Raw genomic sequence first — 22470 nt, 5'->3', positions numbered from 1 at the left:
TTTAATAGAAGCTAAACCTACATTTATACCAAAAACACCAGGATTATTCTATGTGTAAACTTGGCAATTCACCTGTTGCTGAGTTAATACAAAGGGTAAGATGATGTTAGAAGAGAAACATATGATGTATATATTGTCATTTGATCTCTCTGAATGGAGAAGTGTTTGTTTTTTCTTTACTAACCATCAAATCATCCTTAAGACAAACAAAACATGGTCATAGGTTTAAAACCATGTCAGGGACAAAACAAGCATTTTGTTTTTCACTGCTTACCTTCTTTCATGTTTTCTCTCCAACATGAAAAAAACTGGAGTATGAGGAGAAGTAGGTTTCATGCAGCACACAGCACTAATGAGGCTGCTGCTGTAGGTGAGAGGAGCCATTAGGACCAACACGCCAACAACCCTGTTTCTTTGGTTCATGTTCCCGATGCTTACAATGTGCCACGTAGCTCGTAGAGCATCAAGCTAATGCCAGTGGAATATACAGTGTGTATAGGAGATATGGAAACTAGCTAACATTACCTGAAAGCAGTCAAACAGAGCAGGCATTCGTGAAAAGTTTATCTTGCTTAGAAAAGATCCACCGAACAGATTAATTAATTTACATAAACTGTACAACCTTCACACTTATCCCAACAGATGAACTCAGGACTCCTCATGTAGACATCATCATTTTGATCCAAATGAGTTCTACCGAATGTTTTTTAAAGTCCCCATCAAATGAAAAATAATTTTATGAGTTTTTAATCCAGCTTTCCTGTTTTGAATGTTAAATTATCTGCAAATTCTATTTCAATAAAGTATGATCTGAGTATTTTTACATCAAAATAACTGTAATTTATCTTCCTGTAAAATGTTAAAAAATGTCTGCACTCAGGGTTTACTACTTTTTGACCAATTCAAAAGCAAATTCATCCCAACGTTATGTCCCGTCCCCTCTTGTGATCGGTTCTATCCCTATTTCAGTAGGTAATACGTCACTACAAGGCAGTTAGATACGCTCAAAGTTCTGTTTCATGGGGACTTCATCGCTCTTTTCTCAAGCTCAATCGACTTGTTGAAACGTTACAATAATTATTAATATTATAAACCAACTGTGTTTAGTTTGGTCCAAGTTTCATATGTAGCCTATACGAGCAGAAGCTAGCATGTTTCAGCTAGGCCTATTTATCACTAATATTTAGCTAAAATCAGCGTCTAACCTTTCGCTACCTTTTCAATGATGTATGCTGACATTTTAAATCATTATTTAAAATTATATAACATAACAGTAGAAGAACCTGTTGCCAACTTACTTGACCATTTTTCATTTGTTTCTAATTAACAATGCTTTTTGAAGTATTAGCTACAATTTGATTTCATCCTATTCAAAAACTACTTTAGCTAGCTCTTTGAAACATACATCCATTACTTTAAGGCTTTTTCAAACAACCTGTATATAACTTTAAAATATTATTTAACATTTATCCAGAAGTTTTGGTTCTTAAATAATCATTTCCAAACTTTGAATTTACTGTTAGTATTTATACCATTTGTCCCTGACTGTACTGTTGGTATTTGTTCTCTTATTACACTTATCTAATATTTTGTAATGTCTATTCATACATTTAGCGAACAATTTGTCAACTTAAGCTATCGTAAACAATTATTTGTCACATTTATAGCTAATCTTTATACTTACCTTACGTTAAGGTAATAAGCTGTTCATACATTATCTTCACTATTTCTGTGGGCGGCTGTGGCTCAGTTGGTAGAGTCGTCTCCTCTCAACCAGACGTTCAAGGGTTCGATCCCCAGCTTAGCAACATGTCCGATGTAACCTTGGGCAAGACACTTAACCCCACATTGCTCCCGCTGCTTCGTTGGCGGTGTATGAATGGATTAGTGTTGTACTTACTCTCTGATGTACGTCACTTTGGATGAAAGAGACTGCTAAGTGAATGTAATGATCAATTGAATAAACTGTATTTTCTAATTATTTAAGTTGTGGATTTTCTTCTATACTTAACAAACTGTGGGAGCCTATTGCTAGTAGTTATGCTTTTATTTAAGAAACAGATTCCAGCTGACATTTCTGTGGTTACATTTTTTTGATGTCATTTTATGTCGTAAGAAGCTTTTATACTTTGTCTTGGCCACCTGAAGAACAAGTACCATGTTTAGGTCTCACTGGAGTAGAAGCTAGAGCAAGCCATCAATATAGATTTATTTGATTTCTATGGTAATATGAAGATAAAAACATGAAGTACAATCATCTTCCAATACACTGTGTTGTATTCAACGCTCAGTACAGTTTGTCCTCTCAGACTTCCCTTTCTTGAATGACTTATGATGACTGAGACTTGCCATGTCTCTGCAATTTACACATTTCAGGATAACCGGTGCTGTCACAGAAGGAGACAAATGGTTATTTTCTTCAGTTTAACATAGCCAGCTATCATGGAGAGATGTCGGTCTCTTTATGTGTATGGAAAATTCACAGCAATTTACCCTTGATTTGGGCTGAGAACCCATAAAGCTTGTCATGCTTCTTCTGAAAGAAAAGCTCATTAAATGCACAGACCCTTGTAAAAATGATGGTGCCTGTCAAAGGCTTTTATGTAAGCACTTCAGCTGTGCTTTTTATAGTGGAAGGGAAGGGAGACTCAACGAGTCTGAGATCTTCATGACCCCTAACCAATCCTGAGTACGTTGGCTACATGCATATTTTTTGAAGTAAACATAAGTAGTTCCATGGGGGAAAAATGTGACATGTATTGCCCATGTATTCCTCCATGAAAAAAATATTATTTTGATGATTCTGTCAAATGTTCAAGCTTCATGATCAACAACATGCAACACATTCTTCACATTCTTCGACATTTCAGTCAGCATCAACTGTTCTCTGGTTGACGTGTTTAGTAGTTAATATTTTAATGCTAGCTCCCTACAACAAGAAAGAAGACAGGGTTCCTTTAGCTTAACAGTAAAGTCTCTAGATTGTCCATGCAAGTCACCCAAAAAATGAGGTTCTTGTTCAATAATTTTCTTAAGTTGTAACATATCAGGGCTTCAGATAGGCTATTGGTTATGTTGCATGCCCCTTGGACTTTACAGAGGCTATAGTCCTCATTGCAGCGGATGTGGGTTTGAATCCCTCCATGGATTTGGTGCATGTCAACCACCACTCTTTCAAGTTGTTACATAATTCACATTTTACTAAGAGCCACGGACAGTTTCAAAGATCTGTGGTCGGATTTAAACCATCGGACATCTGTGGGTCAGTTGAAGAGTCAGTCGTCTCTCAAGCGGAAGGTCGGGGGTTTGATCCCCAGCCTCTACAGCTACATGTCTTATGTGACACTTTAAATAGCAGCCTCTACCATCAGAGTGTGAATGTGTAGGTGTTACCTGCGGTGTAAAAGCACTTTGAGAAGTCAGAAGACTAGAAAAGCTCTATGCAAACTCAAGTCCATTTCCCATTTACCAAAGAGCATTATTTCCCTTTATTCATGAAAACCATGCCGGGAGAGGCTAATCATAATTTTCTAAAGCGTACTTAATTGATGAGTTACTGATATCGTTTTTTGTAAATTGGCCCAAATGAGCCGTTGGTTCATTTTGAAATTCCCAATCAGAACCCTTTATTTGTGTGTTTACTGCTGGTTTATGCTCTACTACGGGGAGCTTTGAGTGTTATTAACATTTTTGTTTTGGAGACAACTGTTGTAAATGTCTGTGCTGACCACACAGTTCTCTGTTTTGCTGATTCTGTACAGAGCTTTTAAAACTGTGAAGTATGCATTTTGTGCGCTTAAGAAGCCTCTTATCTGTCTTCAGCATGTGCTGAATAGTAATAAATCAAAAATATGCTGTTGCCCAAAAATGAAAATATTATTGACCCTCAGATCAGCATGGAAACTGTTCAGTCTCAGACATTAAAGAAAGTCTTCTTTGACGGTGGTGATACAATCTACAGACATACAACAGTCTATGTGCTGTTTACTTTCAGACTGACGGCTGCAGACGCCAACAAACTCATTTAATTAACAAAAACAGGCCCTTCTGGCTTTTTCAGAGAAGCTGTATATATTTGTTAATAGAGTCTGTCTCTAAAGGAACTTTATCTTGGTATAAATTATGATTCATTCTATTTACGGTGGTAATATTAGAAGTGATAAAATCCTAATTTCTGATCAACTGTGTGCTGCTTTCGTTTAGATTTATCACCATGCTTCATCGTGTCAAAGAAAAGGAAACCTGGATGAGTTGTGCACAAACTAGAACTCTCAATCCAAAAACCCATCCATCACCATGACACACGTGTGCATGTACATGCATTCACTGACTGGTCAATAAAATAAATCACTCTGCTACTACCTTTGTGCAATTCGCTATTGAGAAATCTGCTTATGTCTCCAACCCTAACAGAACCTAGCTTCTATATATCATATCTGACTGTTGTATCTATAAAGTAAATAAATAACTAAAAATGTAAATGAAGACATTATCCAGCTTCATAAATTCAAAATACTATTTATACATTTTTAAACAGTGTCACAAATAGAATATATCACAAAAATACAACAATGGATGCATTACTTCTGTACACATACAAACACATTATGACATTACATAACCCACTGCAGAATGTAAGTCTAACACATACTGCCATTCGAATAGTTTAAGCCATTGTAACAAGACCATTTATCATATGCCACCTGCAGCATGCATGGCGACAGCAATAGGAGCCTCTGCCCATCATAGGTGTAATTATACTTCTAACAGGTGTTCTCCTCCACTCTGAAACCTGCAATCCAGTTCAGAAACAGTCTGAGACATGAGCACGATACAAGCTCATAATTTAAACATACCATATATGAAGGAATCCTTGGGATCTTGAGAATTTCACAACATCTGGAGCCTGTGTCGACTTTTTAAGGATGTTTTAAAAAGCCTCAAACTAGAACGACTATGAAAGGAAATTGTATGTCATTAGACAGAAAATGGGTGGTTTGCTTTCCACACACAAAAAAAAGGTTGAGGAAAAAATAAAAGGTTCAGAGTGGTGCGAATATCATCCATCTTTACTGTGATGACATTTTAGCCTCAAGTCACTGGATGTCGTCATCATCAAACAAATCCTCATAATCTGTGGAAGGAAAACCAAAAACACAATTATTACACTACATTACATAACAGCTGGCTGTATTACAAATGTTTCTGCAGGCCAGGCCTGTTCTCATAAAGCAGTGTTATAGGACAGTGGGTCAAAGGAGTGCAGGGTGATAAAAGTCAAAGGATCTGGGAATATTTGCGCTAAGGAGTCTGCTGAGTGGCCTTCCTGTGGGTCTGACAGTTTGTGAGGTCAGAGCTCAACAGGAGAATTGGATGAAAATGCATCCTCTGTTCCTGCAGGCGGACTGCAGACGACACAGCTAGGCAGGAAATAAGATCTATATGATAAGTAAATGTTTGACAACTCAGAAGTAATGACATGTTTTCTGACACGTAGCGTTTTGTAGAATATGAATATTTGTTTGCCACCAGAGTCTGTTATCCACAAACCCTCCCTCCTCATGCAGACTGAGACCAGACAGACTCTTGTCTGTGTCATCACGCAAGGTGTCATCACGCACACAAAACACAGAAATCAGACAGCACATGACAGAAAAACTATATTTTGTCCCAAATTAAAGCCTTGAAAAAAAAAAAAAGTACAATGGAAGACAAGCATGTCATGTGACAAAATTCCCTCCTTCACTCTGTGTGTCTGCTGGTCATATAGACAAGAATATCAATAAAAGTCAGCACAAACACATTGTAAATCTTTTCCCAAAACCCTCCTCATTGTTATTGTGCTGAAACAAATAATGGCTGACCTACGCTGAATGTTTAAAGGAAGAATGTGCAACTTTTTGATTCAGTCGACGGAGCCGGACAAACCCGATAAAAACTAGGACGACGACCGCTCACCGACGGTCCAACTAGGACCGACGGTCCAACTAGGACCGACGGCCGACGATCTCCTTGGTGTGTCAGGGCCTTAAAACCAAAAAGAACTTTACCTCACATTAGTGATTAATTAGTGAAGGGGTTTTCCTCAGAGCTACTGCAGCCTGAATATTCCCCACATGTGGGGAGTGACTTAGCACAAACTGTCACTGCAGCTTTACTTTCGTGACTGTAACAGAAATGAGCCAGTGTGACACTGATTGTTTAAATTAATGAACGTTTAAAATCCCTTTACAAATGTAGGCCAGGGTGATCGAGAGCTGCTTCCAATACGCCTGAAGACAGTGAAAAGGCACGCATCTCTGTTTGAAAGGGAATAAAGCGTGAAGCTCCAGAGCTCCAGCTGAAAAGTCTGCGTGGAATCTGTGTCACACATGGCGAGAAGTTGTGGCTGTTTGATGTAGCTGTGCCTCGGGACAGAGATCACACTACATTATAAAACACAGTTAGTAAAAAAGGCTGGGGGGAGGGCGGGAGGGGGGGTACAAGGAATGTTTGAGGGCCAGTAAAGAGATTTCCTGCTGTGGAACCAGCAGTGCTCTGATGCCCAGGGGTGAAAAAACATCATGGGCTAATAGATTCAATCTGCCCCTGAGTGACAACCTCCTCACTGAAGATGTCTGACTTCTCCTGTGTTCACTTCAGATCACCTGAGAAACTGCATTCATGCGCCTATTTCTATTATTCTGTAAGAGGATTAGAACAGCCAAGACGTTTCGTAAGACTGTTTAGAGATGAAGGATAAATTGACAACGTCCAAAAAATCATTTCTAAATTCAGATCCACATGATGTAGTACCAAATTCACTGATGACATCAAACTAATCAACACGATAAAAACAAATTCTCAACAAATAACCTCAGCTGCCTTTTTTTTATGTTGTATAAGGGATTTGTATTTGTTTCAGAAACACTCATCACCTGCAACTAATTTCCACCTGAATAAAAGTTGGACTCCATGGCAACCTAAAGTCCAAAATGTAAAAGTGCTAATTTTGCAGAAAACTAAAAACTTCCAAGAGGACTTCTGGTATCTAGAACTTATATGAAACAACTCCTGGTAACACCAACTCTGCTGCTTATTTATCTAGAGGAAGTCGAAAAAATGCAAGTACCAACAGAGTAGGCATCAGTGAGACACAGGGTGAGTAAGTGTTTCATGTTGGCTTTGGTGGTGAAACACTAGATATACACACCAAGTCGGCAAAAACTGATCTCGAGGTACTTCCTCAATCATCGCCAAGTGTGTCACCTCATTTTCTCAAGAACTTACATGTAGCATTATCAGCAGGGTGAAAGTGCGGACTTAACTTTCAATAGATGGCTCAATAGATTTATTTTGAGACTATGATCAAATAAAATTACATCTAAGAAGTCTTCTGCCACAGTTGACTGAAATACATTTTCAGCTTCTGTACTGTAAACTTTTTACAAACCTGTCTGCATTGTTTCATGTAAATTGTAAATACTTAGAGACTTGTTTAAATATGTGCATATACTGAAATGTCTAACAGCCCTAGAAAGAAAAGGTTATTTTTTCTTTAGATGAGGGGTTCTGATCCGTGGATTTAAACGGTAATGCACGGCTTGTTTACCATTGAAGAAGTCTGCATGAACTGCCTTTTCATTGGCAGCCAGGTCCATCAGCAGTCCTGTGCTTCCCCCAGCCTGCCAAAGGACAGACATGCAGCTCAGAGGTACAAATATGAGGCACAAATATGACCCACAATCCCAGCAGAAGCCCCCCCCTGTACACTTAGAGACATGTGTCATTATGATCGTTTGTATGTCAGACTAATGTTGCTACAGGTCAATGCCAATAGACATTAACTGTGTTATCTACATGCCACTGACTTTACATAGGTGAGTTATAAGTGGAATCAAAATGTTCTTTAGTATAGTGAGCAAAATGTGCTCAACTAGGCAACATTAACTCAAATAGTTCTATAATGAAGAGCTTACATAAATGTACTCATGCAAAAGTCAGATTGAATAAGTGATCTGATTGGACAAGAGGCATTCAATGGAAAACACCTTCACTTTTCACCGTATCCCTCCGCCTGACAGGTGTGCATACAATTTACATTGCGACAAACACAGCTGTTCTTTAAAACATCATCGTGTGGTGTTACTCAGTAACATTTCAACACTGCAGACAAATAAACCTAATTCTAGCAAATTAACCATTATAAATTATAATCGACTGCAGGCCTACGTCGTGATCGTTAACATTTACGATGACACTGTCTCTCAGATGATCTTAAATAGCAAACGCACCTGGTAACCTTGATGATCACGTAGCCTATCCAAATAAACCAACGTGTTCGCCAGCTAAAAAAAAAAAAAAAAGTTCACAAACCTCGTCCAGATCCATGTACGGCCCGGCTCCCTCCGGAAACATCTCGTCCACTGCTGGTTTCATGGCGCTCGAGTTGGACGGATCCTTCAGTGGCATGGATAACCCAAAACACCGGCGTCTACTCTTCAGATTCTCATCAAATGCTCTACTACAAACTCAGGCTAATGCAGCGCCACATGAAAATAAATCCGACCAGGGAGTGAAATCAACACACAAAAGGTTCCGCAGCATGTTTTGAGGTAAGCTTTCATGTGAATATTCTGCCTTAAAAAAACACACACACACAAATTAAGACAGTTTGGAAAAAGTACTGATTGTATAGTAGTGTGTAGATATTTCAATGTGTTCTTAGGTTTAGCTCTGCGTCTTACTGAATGTATTTCTCTTTAACACAGTCATCATGTTCTATTAAGGTGTCAATGTCTTAATAGTTTCAAAAACCTGAATTTCATAGAGGTTCATTTAAAAAGTTTTAAAGAGGAAGTGAACACCTTTCATCCGCGGATGTTTAAAATCTGTTTTTGTTGTGACTCTGAATTGCAAACTCATGACCAATATGAATCACATGAAGTAAGTTTCACAAACCTTTATTGTCTTTTATTAGATTCCTTGTGTCTGCAGTTTACAGTGTTTGTATCCCATTGTTTTTATAAATAGAATATGCTTCACATTTGATTCTTCAATTTCAAACTGCAATAGGAACAGGAATGTATTATGACCAAAAATACATATGGATGTTTAAATTTGTGTAAAACATTGCCCCCAGATAAAATGAAACACCGTTGATGATATGTTAACAAACAATGAGGATGCTACACATCCTCTAATTCCATGATGTTCTGTAATGACATGCTTTTACCTTCAGCTGTAAACAAATAATCTTATGAAGGCAGAAAGACTCCAGATCTAAATAAACTGAGAAACAGAGTTGGGTATACCCTCCTGGTCATGATCAGCATAAGCATTAGTAAAAGATCAAACAAAAGTGGAACAGCTGTTGAAGCATCTTTTCTGTCTGTCATGAACAGCACCATCTTGTGACATTTTCTAGAGAGTTTTGTCACAGCCTTGCTGCCTGCTGGCCACCATCCTGCTCACATCAATGTTGTTTTTTGCAAAGGTCTCCCTTGCTTTCTCAACAGTGGAGTCGGGCAGGGATCGTGTTCGGCCCAGGATCCAGGCGAAGTCTACGTGGAAGAGTCTCAGGATGTCCGTGCAGGAGTAGACCAGGGCTGAGTTCACATAGTCAGTGGACAGGATCCAGTAAGGGGAGTATGGCAGCACTGTGCAACAACAAAATCAGATTACCTACAATGAACACAACTAAAGGTGCAGTTTTTCTGTATCAAATGTCTCACTCACCATAGGAATAACTTATTCCCAGCTTGGCCGGATTCTTAATATCCTCGATGACACCGATCCCTTCGATTTTCCTCAGCTCTCCTTTTCTGTTTCCGGACAGTCACATTTCATGTTGCATTTAGGAAAATACAAAACCAAGCGAGCATCACCTCATGACTCCACATTTGCACAAAGAAATTGCAGATAGGACTCACAGTATCTCCGAGCTGACCACTCGGATGGAGCTGTCCGTTGTCAAAGTGAAATTGGTTTCGATGCACCGTCCCTTCTCAAACTGGGCCGGCAGCTTGGCAATTTCAAACCATCTCCCCATGAACTGAGAGGGCAGAAACACGCAGGAGAGTTCAAAGACAATCGAGAACATTGTCAGTAGAGAGTATGAATAAATCTACATGCTTTAGTGTCGTCAGTAAAATGTGCAGCAGCTCTCTTATCATACCTAGTCTCTACCAGGAAACTAAGTTAGTACATCTAATTGAGTAGAATTTGGTTAATTAAATATTTATATTTTATCTAACAGCTTTATAATTTTATTTGTGCCCACTAGTATTATTATGACTTAATTTGACTTCATCTTGACCAACTTCCACAGTGAAATGTCACTCATATATAAAGATGATGCAGTAGGGATAATCCACTAATATTTATTTATAAGCAAAACCAAACTATAATGTAAATGTATGCAGTTAAAGGCCCTTTAAAAATGTACATACCTAGCAGACATTATTGTGCCCAAAGGGGGATTTTATAAAATTCATAATGAAGATTCACATTTCAGTTAAATTATCATTTTCCTCATACACATAAAATAAATATTTATGTAAGACTCCTTGTATAAACAACCCTTCTAAAAGCAAGACACAACTATTTCAAATGTACTCCACAATCCAATAACAATTTAATAATAATAATAAAATGAAAGGAGCAGCACAGTCATTCACTGAAGGAGCTCAGTGCAGTGATGTAGTTCAGTGTGATGTATTGATTACATAAACAAATACAAATATCTACTAATAACTTCATTATAAGTTCTTTATAATGATTAATGTCTATTTGTAATGGATAAGCAAGTACACCTTATAAAGTAATTTTTTGCCACATTTAAAAAAATGATCTTGTTAAAGGACAAACATTAGAAATGTGTAACAAGTCTGAAGTCTGACTTTTAGCCCCCCAGAAGGATTAAAGGCTGTCCAACACAGCATATCATCCATACACTATCATGCCACCATACTTTTTTTTCTACCAGTTTTTGACCTATTTTGAACAGACTGGGTTGTACCTGTTTAAGGTTGAATGTCGGTTGAACTGTTGGTTCTGGACACGGCCCCCAGTGAGGCACCTGAGCCTCGATGAACGGAAGGAACAACACCGAAACAAGAACGACAGATAACCTCATGGTGGAGTCGGACCCTTGGTACCTGGAGAAGTTTATCAGCAGGAAAAAAAAGAGTTTAACAAATCCCCTCTAAATACAAGACCACAATGTGAATTTAGGCAATAATAGCATTTGTTATCCAAAAAGGATCATATAACAATAATTCAATATACGTTTTCGTACCTCTGCTTCCAGGAGATTCAGATATATGTTCTCTACCTCGGGTGAATTCTTGTATTTGAATCCGAGACGTTGCTCTCAGCGAGGTCTTCCAGCTTTGTGACAATGTGTCATCAATGGGCGTCTTTGTGTAGAGGCAGCTTTATTTCAGACATGAAGTAAACTATTAGTAAAAGTGGAGTCATGGGGTTACATACCAGTGGAAATGTTATAAAACAATCTGGCTGTTTTTCTGCCTAAAATGGACAGCCATGTGTGACCCTCATTCACCTAAAGACACACCAGGTCTGCACACAACAGAGCAGAAAGACATTTTAATGTTGATAAAAATAGATCCCATTTTTTTATCAAACCTAAAAATGTCTCACTACTCAAGTAGCATTCGAAAGTGTAATCATTGTTATGTCCTCTGTTGTTACTGTGCAGGACATCCACTACCATCCCTGTTATGTTTAGGGGTTTAAGGGTAAAATTCACTTAATTCAATTATATTTTGTCACATTCACTTCACAGTATCTCAGGACACATGTAGCAGGGCAGCTTTGCTTGTAGATCTGCCACAGTAACTTAATAATGTTTAATCTATTACATTCATTACTATTGCCATTATTTATAAATAGGGTTGAGATCATTAAAAGGAAAAACAGAACAATTTCTCCATTTTCTGAAACACCAGACAGTTTACTGTTAATAATCACCAATGAATACAATCATTAGTTGAAGCTCTACAGTACAAGCTTCAGTGAAATGTCTCAACTATTATTGGATGGATCACCACAGCATTTGATTCAGACATCATGTTCCCCCAGGATAAACTGTAAGAGCTTTGGTGAGCCTTGACTTTTCCATCTAACAGCATCACCTTTGACATCTAAGGCTGTGAATTATTTTGAATATTAAGTAGGTAATCAGGTGTGAAAGCCAGATATTTGACTCAGAGGTCAGGTACACGTTCAGGGTTAGTGTTGGTTAAAAAGTGGCAGCCAGTTAGAAAGGCCAGGCTATCCTTGACGGGATAATACAGGGGATGATGATGGAGAGTGGAAACACGGGAGGCAGTTGGCGGGGAAGGTCAGACGATGAGGACTGGCAGGAGAGGGAGCCGGGGACCTGCAGGTCAGGAGGGAGCGGCTGGATCTGACATGACAAGAGAGTTAGTATGTGGCAGAGAAAAACTAAGAAGACAAGTGTTGCACAGCAATGGTGTCACATGTCATTAATGCTTTCAAACACAAAGAGCCATGATTCCTAGCCTTTCTGTCAGTGTGCAGTGAGAAGAATCACTGCTTTCTGTTCTGTGTTGTTTTTCAGCCAGCCTGACAGGTGACTCTCATCCTGTCAGTCATTACACTGCTGGAAACAGAGGACTCAAGCGACGCCCACTCGAAACAGGCCTGCAAAAAGTGTGTGCAGGAGCATCTTTTTCACACAAGTCTTTAGCATGAATCAATTTATGAGCTGCAGATGTCTGGAGTGACAGACGCTGTATGAACTGATAAAAACATCTATATCAGGTGTGATGGGTGTGAAGTGAACTGTGTAACAGAATATGTTTATAAAGCATTTTATATTTATACTTTCAGTGTCTATTTTTACAGGAAAAAAAAGATCTGATTCATAAAGATTTAAGAACTTAAAAATATATCACACCCCACCAGAAGATGAATCAAAGCTAAAACCATGCCAGCAGCTCAGTTAGGTACCACTTAGGCCACACATACGGTTGATAAAGTGTGTTAGCACGTTTGCTTATTAACTGTAATACAATCAGAATGCACTGACTGTCTTTAGATTACAAATTAGTTGTTTTTTTATAAAATCTCATCACCTTTACAAAACAATCTGATCTCTCTTTGAGCCTAAACAAATACATAATATTGCAATAAAAACATACATTTAAAAAAGCAGCCTTACATATATTTAAATGTGTTAATCAATTATACATCAGCTAAACATTCACCACTGAATCAACACATTTAAATAAGTCGTTCCTCTCCACCACTGAGAAATGACACAGGTGGTTTGCTTCTTCCGCGAGCAGGCAATGCAACATTTAGCTTCCAGGAAAATAAAACATTGAGCGGAGATGTTGCACTGTTTGTTAACTAAATCATCAGGGTAGACATTAACAACACATGATAAAGGCTTTAAGGGTCACCTTCTTACCAATCGACAATTTTCTATTCATCTCTATCAACAGATATCTATTACTGAGTACATGGCTGTTGCTAGTCGGACTTAAAGCGTTGACAGAAAAATCTGCAGGCTACACTGGAGCCCCCTGAAGCCTCTGCTTGAGACCCTTGGGGTAATTCGTCATCATCATGATGGGTTACAACATTTATAAGACCTCAAATGTCAGCCTCATGATGGCACTGGAGAAAAAAGTCAGAAGATCAACAAGGTCATTCGAATTTGTCCTCCAGGGGTCTTGAATATATATATGCTTGAAAGCAATGCAATAATAGTAGAGATGTTTCCAATTTGAATAGAAAATGTCATCCTTGTGGAAGAGTGAGATGAAAAGTCAGGGGATCGACAAAGATATTAGGATTCATCCTCTGGGGACGGGGGATAAATCCAGGAGTTGCAGAGATATTTCTCGAAAGGTCCACAGGACCCTTTCACAACTACAGATGTAGAAAAATGGGTTTTTATATTCTTAGGTTCTTTATTGGTACACACATTCAAACAAAGAACAGGCTACAGGAGAAGGTTACAGCTGCTGTTGTTGATTTTGTTTTGCCTACAAGTTTTGTTTAAAGGATTTACATCATGTCTTCTGAAGTAATAAAGTAAGCACATGATCAGTTATAAGAGCTGAACATTTACCAACATGTTGAACTCATCTCAAAACCTTGTGATCACCTAATTTTTTTTTTACTTTCAGTGTTTCAGAGCGCTGGTGGCCTGGAGGTTGGTGCATATGCCCCATGTTCAGAGGCTATAGTACTCGAAGCTGGCTGCCTGGGTTCGAGTCCGACCTGTGGCTCCTTTCCTGCATGTCATTTCCTACTCTCTCTCTCCAACCAATTTCTGGCTCTGTCCACTCTCCTTTCTCTGAATAAAGGACATGGAAGCCTTAAAATAAACCTTGCAAAAAAACATGGTCATGGCATATCAGTGTCTTCTATAACCTGCATGTCATGTAAACATCGGCCCCTGTGTAGTGTACCACAGCTGTTTAACACTCCAAACAGTTTAAGCCACTGCTTGTTAAAAGAAAATTCCATTAAATGCTCTCTGCTGTCATACACAGGCCCACGGCTATGAACAAGGTCAAATGAAGGAAGAGGATGATCAAAAGACATCATTTCCAGCTTCTACATTTCAGAGGGGAATGACTTGTTAACTGCACCCGGAAACATCAAAGCCATGGCTGAAGACGAGGCGGCCAGTTTTTCCCTGGATGGAGGCGATGATGCTGACCGGTCAGAACATGATCAGGGACAGAAACAACCTGTACCGGCTCACTCTAAAAATATCAAGAAGTAGAAGGAATGTTAAATATGAGAACGCAGAGACTCCCTGCAGTATTTCACCAAAAAAAACTTATATTATATTCTCTATACAAAGCTTGATTAGTGGTCATCTTTAACAAGGCTTGTTGATCTTTTGGTTTAAAAAAAAATTTCACTGATGATTTCTGGTGTTGTATATGGTTAGAGATTCTGTAGGTGGCGCTCTTTCCTTTGCTTTCAAAGGTATGAGTGCATTCACTGCTTATGTTGCCTGTTGTTAAAATTAACCGGCCAATCACAGACATACTGTTGGGGAGCCCTCAAGGGTCACGCCTCCATACCTCTAGGACAGCCTCCTCCATCAGCACCATCATGTTTCCTCAGACCTGATCAGCCCAGAGCAACAGGAGAGCCTTGTGATGCCATGATGGATATTAAGCCCCTGACAGAATGGATGTTTAATTAAACATGATTTTTTGAAGTATTCAAAAAACAGGTTTTTTTTTTGTTTTTTTAGGCACTTGGGGGCAGTAAAATAATCTTTAACCACATCAGTGAGATAGCATCACTTTATAAAGTTGATATGGCTAATAAGCTGCCCTTATAGCTGCTAAATTCTTCAACAAGTTGACCAGCTGGTGCAAAGTTTCTGTCTGTTTGGTACAGAGTATGTAGTGCACTGTTGGTTTTATCAAAGTGATATTTCTTTTAAGACAGAGGTAAAGTCGTGGCTCAGAAAACGGAAGTAAAGATGCTGAAAAATAATCCATAGTTCAAAAGAGGAAGGCGAGTCAGTTAATAATCCTCCTTAAGTTTTGCTTTCATATTACACACACCTGGGTGTTGCTTGTTTCCCTTGTGTGCTTTTTTATTGTATTTTTTCCAAGTTTAATCTTTAGTGTTTCCTGTTTTATTTTTGCAGTTTTCGCCCCATGTTACTTTCTCCCTTTGTGTGTTTCCCTCCCTTTTTGATTGGCCTCACTGTCTTCACCTGTGTCTTGTTAGTCTCACCTGTGTTTGATTTCCTCCAGTATTTATTCTCTTTGTTTCTTCCCTTCTGTGTCAGTTGTCTTCCTACTCGTCACATTTGCCTAGTGTGCTTCTTCGTGGGTTTTTTTGGACTATTGGAAAGATTCTTGTGTTGGAGAGTTGATTACCAGAACTGTGAAAAGTAAGCTTTGTTTTTTGCCTTTTTGTTTAGTTTTTTTCTGTAATTTTTTTCATTTTTATTTTTTCAAATTCCATGACACTTGTCAGGTGAAACCTATGATCATGTTTTTCTAAATGTGTGCAGTGAGAACTGCCTCTTTGGAGGTTTAATTTCTTCTACAATTTAACTTTCTTCTCTTAAGCGTATTATGACTAACCAGTGTTTGACAAACATATATTTAAAACGGTGTTGTATTCTAAGCTTGAGTAAGTATAGTCACAGGAACGGAAACATACCTGACTGAAGGCCTGACAGGCTTATGTGACCACTACATGAGGCTCACATGTCAATAAACACTGGGTCATATGGGGGTCTGTGACACCTGTGTACACACACACACACACACACACACACACACACACACACACAGAAGGTCAAACAAGTGTATGTGAAAACATAAAAACCTATAACATCTACACAAGCTTGAGAATATTTCCTGCTGCTTAAAAACCACAGTGGTAAAAACAACATCTCTGACCTTTAACCCCAACTGAATCTACACCTTTTCCCAGTACTTGTGCAGCATTATTGTAAATAGAAGACATATTTCCCACTGTGGAGAGCCTAAATAAGAGATCTAGATAAAGTTTACCTAATTGGGGCGCGCTGGTGGCATAATGGGTAGGGCACACGTCCCATGTGTTGAGGCGCTCGTCTCAAGCAGCAGGCCCAGGTTCGCTTCCACCTGTGACCTGTTTCCACATGTCATTCCCCACTCTCTCTCCCTGGTTTTCGACTCTATCCACTGTCCTATCTCTGCATTAAAGGCACAAAAAGCCCAAAAAATAAATCTTAAAAAAAAAAAAGCATTAAGCATTAAGACTCTCGACGCTTGAACCCGAAGGCAACTGGACTGGAAGGTCTGAACTAACTGAGCTAGAAACATGAGGCTCTGTAGATCATGAGCAGGTGAATAATCAAGTGTACTGAAGAGCAGAATTAAGTCAAAGATGGAAGAGGCATTTTTCAACTAATGAGAGTACAGTTTTATTTTCCAGTCATACAAAACACAACTTTATCTACACACTATACCATCATCAGCCACAACAATGCTCTGAGCAAAAAATAATAAACATGTTGAAATAATATTTACAATCTTCTATTTCTTGTTTAAGCTTAAGGCATGCATTTTAGCAGTTTCTCGCGTCTTTAACCACAGACTACATGATAAGGAAGATCTTTTTCATTGGCACGCTTGATTCAGGTTATCTTGTTACTTATTACATTTATACAACCAGTATACATTCCCGAGATAAGGAAGTCGTTCTTCTGTTAACTGGTCATTGCTATCCCAACACTGACCGCAGGTGACTGTTTGGTTAAGCCGATATAGATAAGAATTCTATGCCTTTTTATTTTCACAGTTGTATCTATCAAGGATCAATATTACTGCTGACTGACTGAAATTTTGGTATTCTTCAGCACAACAATACAGATGAATGGCAGGTCATGTTTGAACAGAGTTTAATGGATCTGGTTTTCAAAGAAGTTCATTCATGCTTTATATCTAAGGAATGCAAATGACGTGAGTACAAATATTTAGAGGTTTGAACATGCATTCACAACCCCGGCACCTTGGGCTAAAGAGAGGGAAGTTGGTTGCTCCACCTCCCTGAAACATCTAACTTGAGCTAACCAAATCTCTCTAAAGAAAAAAGATATCCAAAATTGTTTTTTAGAAAGTTCTATGATGAGGTGCAATTTGTTGCAAAGTGAAATGTGTACCTGGTAACATCCTGACTTTTATTATGTTGACATTATGAGTCTGTTTTTGAGAGCATTTTAGAAACAAGACATATTATAAAAGTGCTACACTGGAAAGTAAGCATGATGCAAAAGGTAACCTACCTACATTACACAATTATAAATGTTATCATGTACCTCAAAGCACTCTATTTTTAAGTACAGCCTCACAGAAATGCTAGCATGGTCACAGACTGAAATAACGGTCGCTGAAATAAGTGTAGCAGAATGGTTGAAAAATACTTGCAACTGATATGCACACTAAATATTGTTGATTTTTGAGTGTGCTGTTCATTGATGCCATTCTCTAAATTTGCTCCACTGCAGTTGTGAGTGGTGAAGCAGCAAAGATCCAACAGTCTGATTCTCAAACACATTACCCAGAAATTAAGTTGCAGATGAGGCACTGACGGTCATTAGAATTCATATATTCTTCTTTCCTGACCATATTTCCGATGACTCTAGCTGTGTATTGTGTTTTTAATCATTGAATGAGTATTGCTTTCAACCTGTTCCAAGTGAAAGTGTTTGAAAGGCCCTGGAATCTCTCTCTCACACACACAATCCCTGGCTGAGTTTGTGTGAGTAAAGGAGAAGCTCTAAGAGGTTTATTAATGAAGCAAGGAGATGCACTAAATTATGACTTGTATTTGAAGAGCAAAAGACCCTTTCTGACAAGAGTGGAGGGACATTTTAAGTTGTTTGTTTTTATAAGAACTACAATACTTTCTTTCACTTACCTTTTTGGTAAAAGAAAATCTACTTTGCTGTCAGATGTTAACTCGGCTTCTTACTGTATTTTTTTTTTTTGATGCATCTGCACAAGAGCCAACAAATGATCCTTCCATTTCAAGCAGAGGAGGATTTTTAATAACTCTGTTTCCCTACATTGGATGAGAAGAGTATCACTTTTGCTTGTTGGTTAAAGATATTGATCTGCGATTTACAAAACTCGTCAATTTATTGAAGTAAGTGTGAGCAACGCCTATAGCTGTGGATGTTTTCTGGTTGTCTGTAGGGGAAATATTGGTTGTTCTTAATGCAGCAGCACCATCATTTGTTGTGTAACATGGCATATTTAAGTTTCAGTTTAGATTTTTTTTTTTCCTCCTGCCCCTTAGATGCATTGTGAATTAGCTAAAGCAATACATATGGAAAAAACATAGCAACCTGAAACATGGCTTCAAATAATGTCATGGTCAAACTGAGAATAATCGGCCTACTCTCTTGTAGTTCATCAGGAAATCCTTAACTTCACACATCTTTCACACTGACTATATTTTAACCCTATTCTCCCTGTGAATAATCACACAATCACTACAAAATAGTATTTTTAGCAGCTCCAGGGAGCAGAGCACTAAATGAGGTGATGAAAGAACTTGCAAACATCCTCATTTTCACAGTATTTCCCTCACCTGTCAGTCAGTCAGACAGCTCAGGTGACGTGATAGGTGGATGAGGTAAAGAGAGACAACAGCTCAAAATCTGTCAGGTTTTAATATCATTTTATTTTTTTGTGCTGCAGCAGCTCAGCAACCGTGGTGGGTTAAGCATACAGTACACTGAATCGATTGAGTAGCAGCAGTTCATCATGCTTTGTGCTGGAAAGAATGCCTGTTTTATTATGTCTGTTTATGTTTTAACCCTCATTTGTTGAAGTTTGTGGTGTTGATGGCGATGATGTTTTGTGCATTGAATGTCATTCTGTGTGCATCTTTAATTTCCTTTTTTTCTTGACAGCAAACAGTATGATTTATGTTATCTGCTTTGAGTATATAAGCTTTACAGTTTTTCACTATTGCTAAGACACATTTTATGAAACCTCCCTTTTCTCGAAAATGTGAACACAAAACCCAGTTTTCAAACTACAATCTCATCAAAACAGTTTCATCTGAGCTCAGAATCAAACGCTGTTTTCACATCATACAGCCGTGAAACTAAAAATATCACTGAGCGGGCATTACACATCAAAAATAGATAACATGGGGGTCAAGGATCGCTCCAGGATTATTTATTTTGAATTATTTGAGACAATGTCATCTCCCACACATGCCCCACCTCCTCATAACACAATTACATGTAAACACAAGGAGAGAATGTGATCAACGATGACGCTACAGGCGCTTAGATCTATAAAAGACCCCCAAAGTGACCATCCAGCACTCAGTGTAGTATCTCTGATTACATACAGGTGAGCAGACTGCAGCCATTACTCCTCCTAATGCGTCTCCTGCTCTTTTCTTCAGGAGTTCAGGAGCAATCTTTTGAAGTTTTTGACGGTTGAATGTTTTTTTTTGGTTCTTTGCAGCTCGAGGTGTAAAGATGAAGGCCATGCAGGTGATTTCCTTGACTCTGCTGTGTGTTATGGCAGCCAGTGCTCAGATGCTGAGGTTTGGAAAATGCCCCAAACCGCCTGTGCAGGCCAACTTTGATTCCAGCAGGGTGAATATGAACCATTTATTCTTATCTGCTATAAACATCATGAAATATAAAGTCGATAATGCTGTAAAAGTATAAACTATCTGTCCGTATTTATATTAATTAAATGTTTAGGATCTATCAGTTGTTGTTTTTTTGGTGACATTCTGTGTTTCTTGTTAGTACGTTGGTAAGTGGTATGAGATCATGAAGCTCCCAACACAGTTCCAGAAAGGCGAGTGCGGCACTGCCACCTACAGCCCAAAGAGTCCAGGAGTCATCGGAGTCCTCAACAGGGAGCTGCTGTGAGTCCAGACCACATAAATATCTAACACTTTTATAGGTTGATACATATTCATTTGAAAATAAATACTCCTTCATCTCTACAACATTTTGGATCAACAACATTTCAATCATAGTCCTTAAAATAGTATTTTTATTATTAATGTTAAAAATGTTTTTTTAATCATTTCCACAGAGTTGTCTACAGCTGTCACATTTGCTAAACTACTTTGTTAATAACCTTAATGTTGTTAAAGTTCTTATTGGTTGTCCTCTGCAAAAACCCCTCTTTTGTTAAAAATTAGACTTTTTAAGTCTAAGTCTGGGGAAATTCTTTTCCACAGCACCGTTTCTGTCTAAACAGACAGTTCCCACCAAAGAACATACAGAGTATAACACAAACAAAGTTAGACAACAGTCAGGAGTTTCATTCTTCAATGTATACAACACCTGTGAAAAGTATAGAGATACAGAATGTAATTTAACAAATAAGAGCAAGTACAATAATATGTGTCTTATACTTAGGATTTGAATGTTTCAACTCTCTGATTTTAGTAAGGATGGAAGCATTAATTTCATCGTCGGCTCTGCCAAGGTCAAGCATCCCTCTGAGCCTGCCAAGCTGGAGGTCTCCTTCACTGACAGTAGGAATTTTTCTGAAATATATTCTGTAATTAAGTCATTGTAAGAAGTTTCCAGTGTGCTGAATATTCCAGCAGCACTAACTCTCCTCCTCATCCCTTCAGTTCCTTCTCCCCCTGGCCCCTACTGGGTGCTGTCCTCCGACTACGAGACCCACTCCCTGGTCTACGGCTGCTCAGACTTCGGTCTGTTCCGCTTGGAGTTTGCTTGGATCCTGAGCAGAGAGCCCACCATGTCTGAGGAGACCCTGCAAAGTATGCAGAGCATCCTGTCAGCTGCCGGTGTCAACCCTGAGAAGATGGTCGCCACCAACCAGGACGAGACTTACTGCGCCCCCATGAACCAGTAACCCAAGATACTCCTGTTTCAACCCACAGGACTGTGAGACAGACATGATCGCCCTGTTAAATATGTCATGCAAAGTCAGTGCAATAAACCTGTAGAAATAAAAACATTGTGTGATGTGTTTTGTTCTGTAATCTGTATTCCTCTCTTCAACATGCCCTCTGAACCACAAAGACAAATGAGTACAATATTTAAAGAAGAAGGACTGTGAAACATGAACAATGAGCGCCTGAATTTGAATAATGTATATGATTGAATGCAATCAACTGTTTGAGGCCTTTGGAGAATAAATTACACAAAATAACAAGTTGAAGAAGCATCACTCATACATGTCAATTAAACCAGAAATGCTAAATGTATACCTCCTGCTCATGAATGTAGATGTATGGTTAGACCTGAGATGTGCCGAGTCAGCCAAATAAGGGGCTCCTAAGTCACTGGTAATTGTGTTCAAAGTCACCAAACATTAACCCAGTACAAACATGACCACTATATACAATTTAAAAAAAAAAAAAATCTGTGTTCATCTTGTAAAGTTCATACTGTATAGGTTCATATAAAGTTCTCTTTTTTTTCTGCCTCTCTGCCATCCCATTTCCCAGGGTCCATCCGGTCCAGTCGTGAAAGATGTCTGTCTATTAATAACTCTGGTTCTTCATGAGGTTTCTGTCCATTAAAGATGTTTTTCTTTCCACTATTTCCAATACCTTTTTCGTTGATTCATTCATTTTGGATCTGCATTGAACAATATTACAAAGTGTATAGACCTGTGGCCTGTTGCTCCAGTTTTGTGTAAGTTCTTCAGTTTGGTTCCATAAGGGAGACGTAAGGTTCATTTTAACTAGAATAAAGTCAAAACCAACCAAAATATGTTTGCAAATATGATGTTTTGACTTGTGGACAACCAGCATAAAGCATTCTTTGATAGTGTTCATTAGATCTCATTATGGTGACTTTTTAAAATATTTATTTTGATTGTATTGAGGCTGAGAGTTTTGCATACATTTGCATAATAAGGGGTGCGGATGAGTTGTCTGAATACTGGGTGCATTATATCTGTTTGCCAGGAGGCTTAAAGTCTGACTCATCTCCAA

General features: G+C 38.6%; 3 protein-coding genes across 3 annotated transcripts; 1 reads left to right on the top strand and 2 right to left on the bottom strand.

The window, feature by feature from the left end:
- Window positions 1-4502: 4502 nt before the first annotated feature.
- On the bottom strand, window positions 4503-8546 carry LOC109985033 (COP9 signalosome complex subunit 9). Its single transcript, XM_020635255.3, has 3 exons — window positions 8356-8546; window positions 7592-7664; window positions 4503-5134 (listed from the first exon to the last, which is right to left on the bottom strand). The coding sequence occupies exons 1-3, from the start codon at window positions 8449-8451 to the stop codon at window positions 5097-5099; spliced, it is 207 nt and encodes a 68-aa protein (XP_020490911.1). The 5' UTR covers window positions 8452-8546; the 3' UTR covers window positions 4503-5096.
- A 380-nt stretch (window positions 8547-8926) lies between these two features.
- Window positions 8927-11422, bottom strand: apoda.1 (apolipoprotein Da, duplicate 1). Its single transcript, XM_020635284.3, has 5 exons — window positions 11279-11422; window positions 11000-11138; window positions 9912-10033; window positions 9718-9803; window positions 8927-9638 (listed from the first exon to the last, which is right to left on the bottom strand). Exons 2-5 carry the CDS (start codon window positions 11114-11116, stop codon window positions 9403-9405), a joined length of 561 nt encoding a protein of 186 aa, XP_020490940.1. The 5' UTR covers window positions 11117-11138; window positions 11279-11422; the 3' UTR covers window positions 8927-9402.
- An 8326-nt stretch (window positions 11423-19748) lies between these two features.
- Window positions 19749-21473, top strand: LOC109977537 (apolipoprotein D-like). Its single transcript, XM_065954247.1, has 5 exons — window positions 19749-19880; window positions 19998-20131; window positions 20291-20412; window positions 20945-21033; window positions 21136-21473. The coding sequence occupies exons 2-5, from the start codon at window positions 20012-20014 to the stop codon at window positions 21378-21380; spliced, it is 576 nt and encodes a 191-aa protein (XP_065810319.1). The 5' UTR covers window positions 19749-19880; window positions 19998-20011; the 3' UTR covers window positions 21381-21473.
- Window positions 21474-22470: the final 997 nt, after the last annotated feature.

The sequence above is a fragment of the Labrus bergylta genome, chromosome 4 (genome assembly GCF_963930695.1).
Source record: "Labrus bergylta chromosome 4, fLabBer1.1, whole genome shotgun sequence".
Classification (NCBI taxonomy): domain Eukaryota; kingdom Metazoa; phylum Chordata; class Actinopteri; order Labriformes; family Labridae; genus Labrus; species Labrus bergylta.
This window is presented reverse-complemented; position numbering and strand designations above follow the sequence as displayed.

Excerpts from the sequence above, each read along its gene's own strand:
- apoda.1 (XM_020635284.3), bottom strand. The coding sequence starts at position 11,116 with ATGAGGTTATCTGTCGTTCTTGTTTCGGTGTTGTTCCTTCCGTTCATC. Across the intron at positions 10,034-10,999 it reads CGACATTCAACCTTAAACAG|TTCATGGGGAGATGGTTTGA; the intron begins GTACAACCCAGT and ends CTGCCCTCTCAG. Across the intron at positions 9,804-9,911 it reads GTGGTCAGCTCGGAGATACT|AAAAGGAGAGCTGAGGAAAA; the intron begins GTGAGTCCTATC and ends GTCCGGAAACAG.
- LOC109985033 (XM_020635255.3), bottom strand. The coding sequence starts at position 8,451 with ATGCCACTGAAGGATCCGTCCAACTCGAGCGCCATGAAACCAGCAGTG. Across the intron at positions 7,665-8,355 it reads CGTACATGGATCTGGACGAG|GCTGGGGGAAGCACAGGACT; the intron begins GTTTGTGAACTT and ends GTCCTTTGGCAG. Across the intron at positions 5,135-7,591 it reads TCATGCAGACTTCTTCAATG|ATTATGAGGATTTGTTTGAT; the intron begins GTAAACAAGCCG and ends TTCCTTCCACAG.
- LOC109977537 (XM_065954247.1), top strand. The coding sequence starts at position 20,012 with ATGAAGGCCATGCAGGTGATTTCCTTGACTCTGCTGTGTGTTATGGCA. Across the intron at positions 20,413-20,944 it reads GTCCTCAACAGGGAGCTGCT|TAAGGATGGAAGCATTAATT; the intron begins GTGAGTCCAGAC and ends CTCTGATTTTAG. Across the intron at positions 21,034-21,135 it reads GGAGGTCTCCTTCACTGACA|TTCCTTCTCCCCCTGGCCCC; the intron begins GTAGGAATTTTT and ends TCATCCCTTCAG.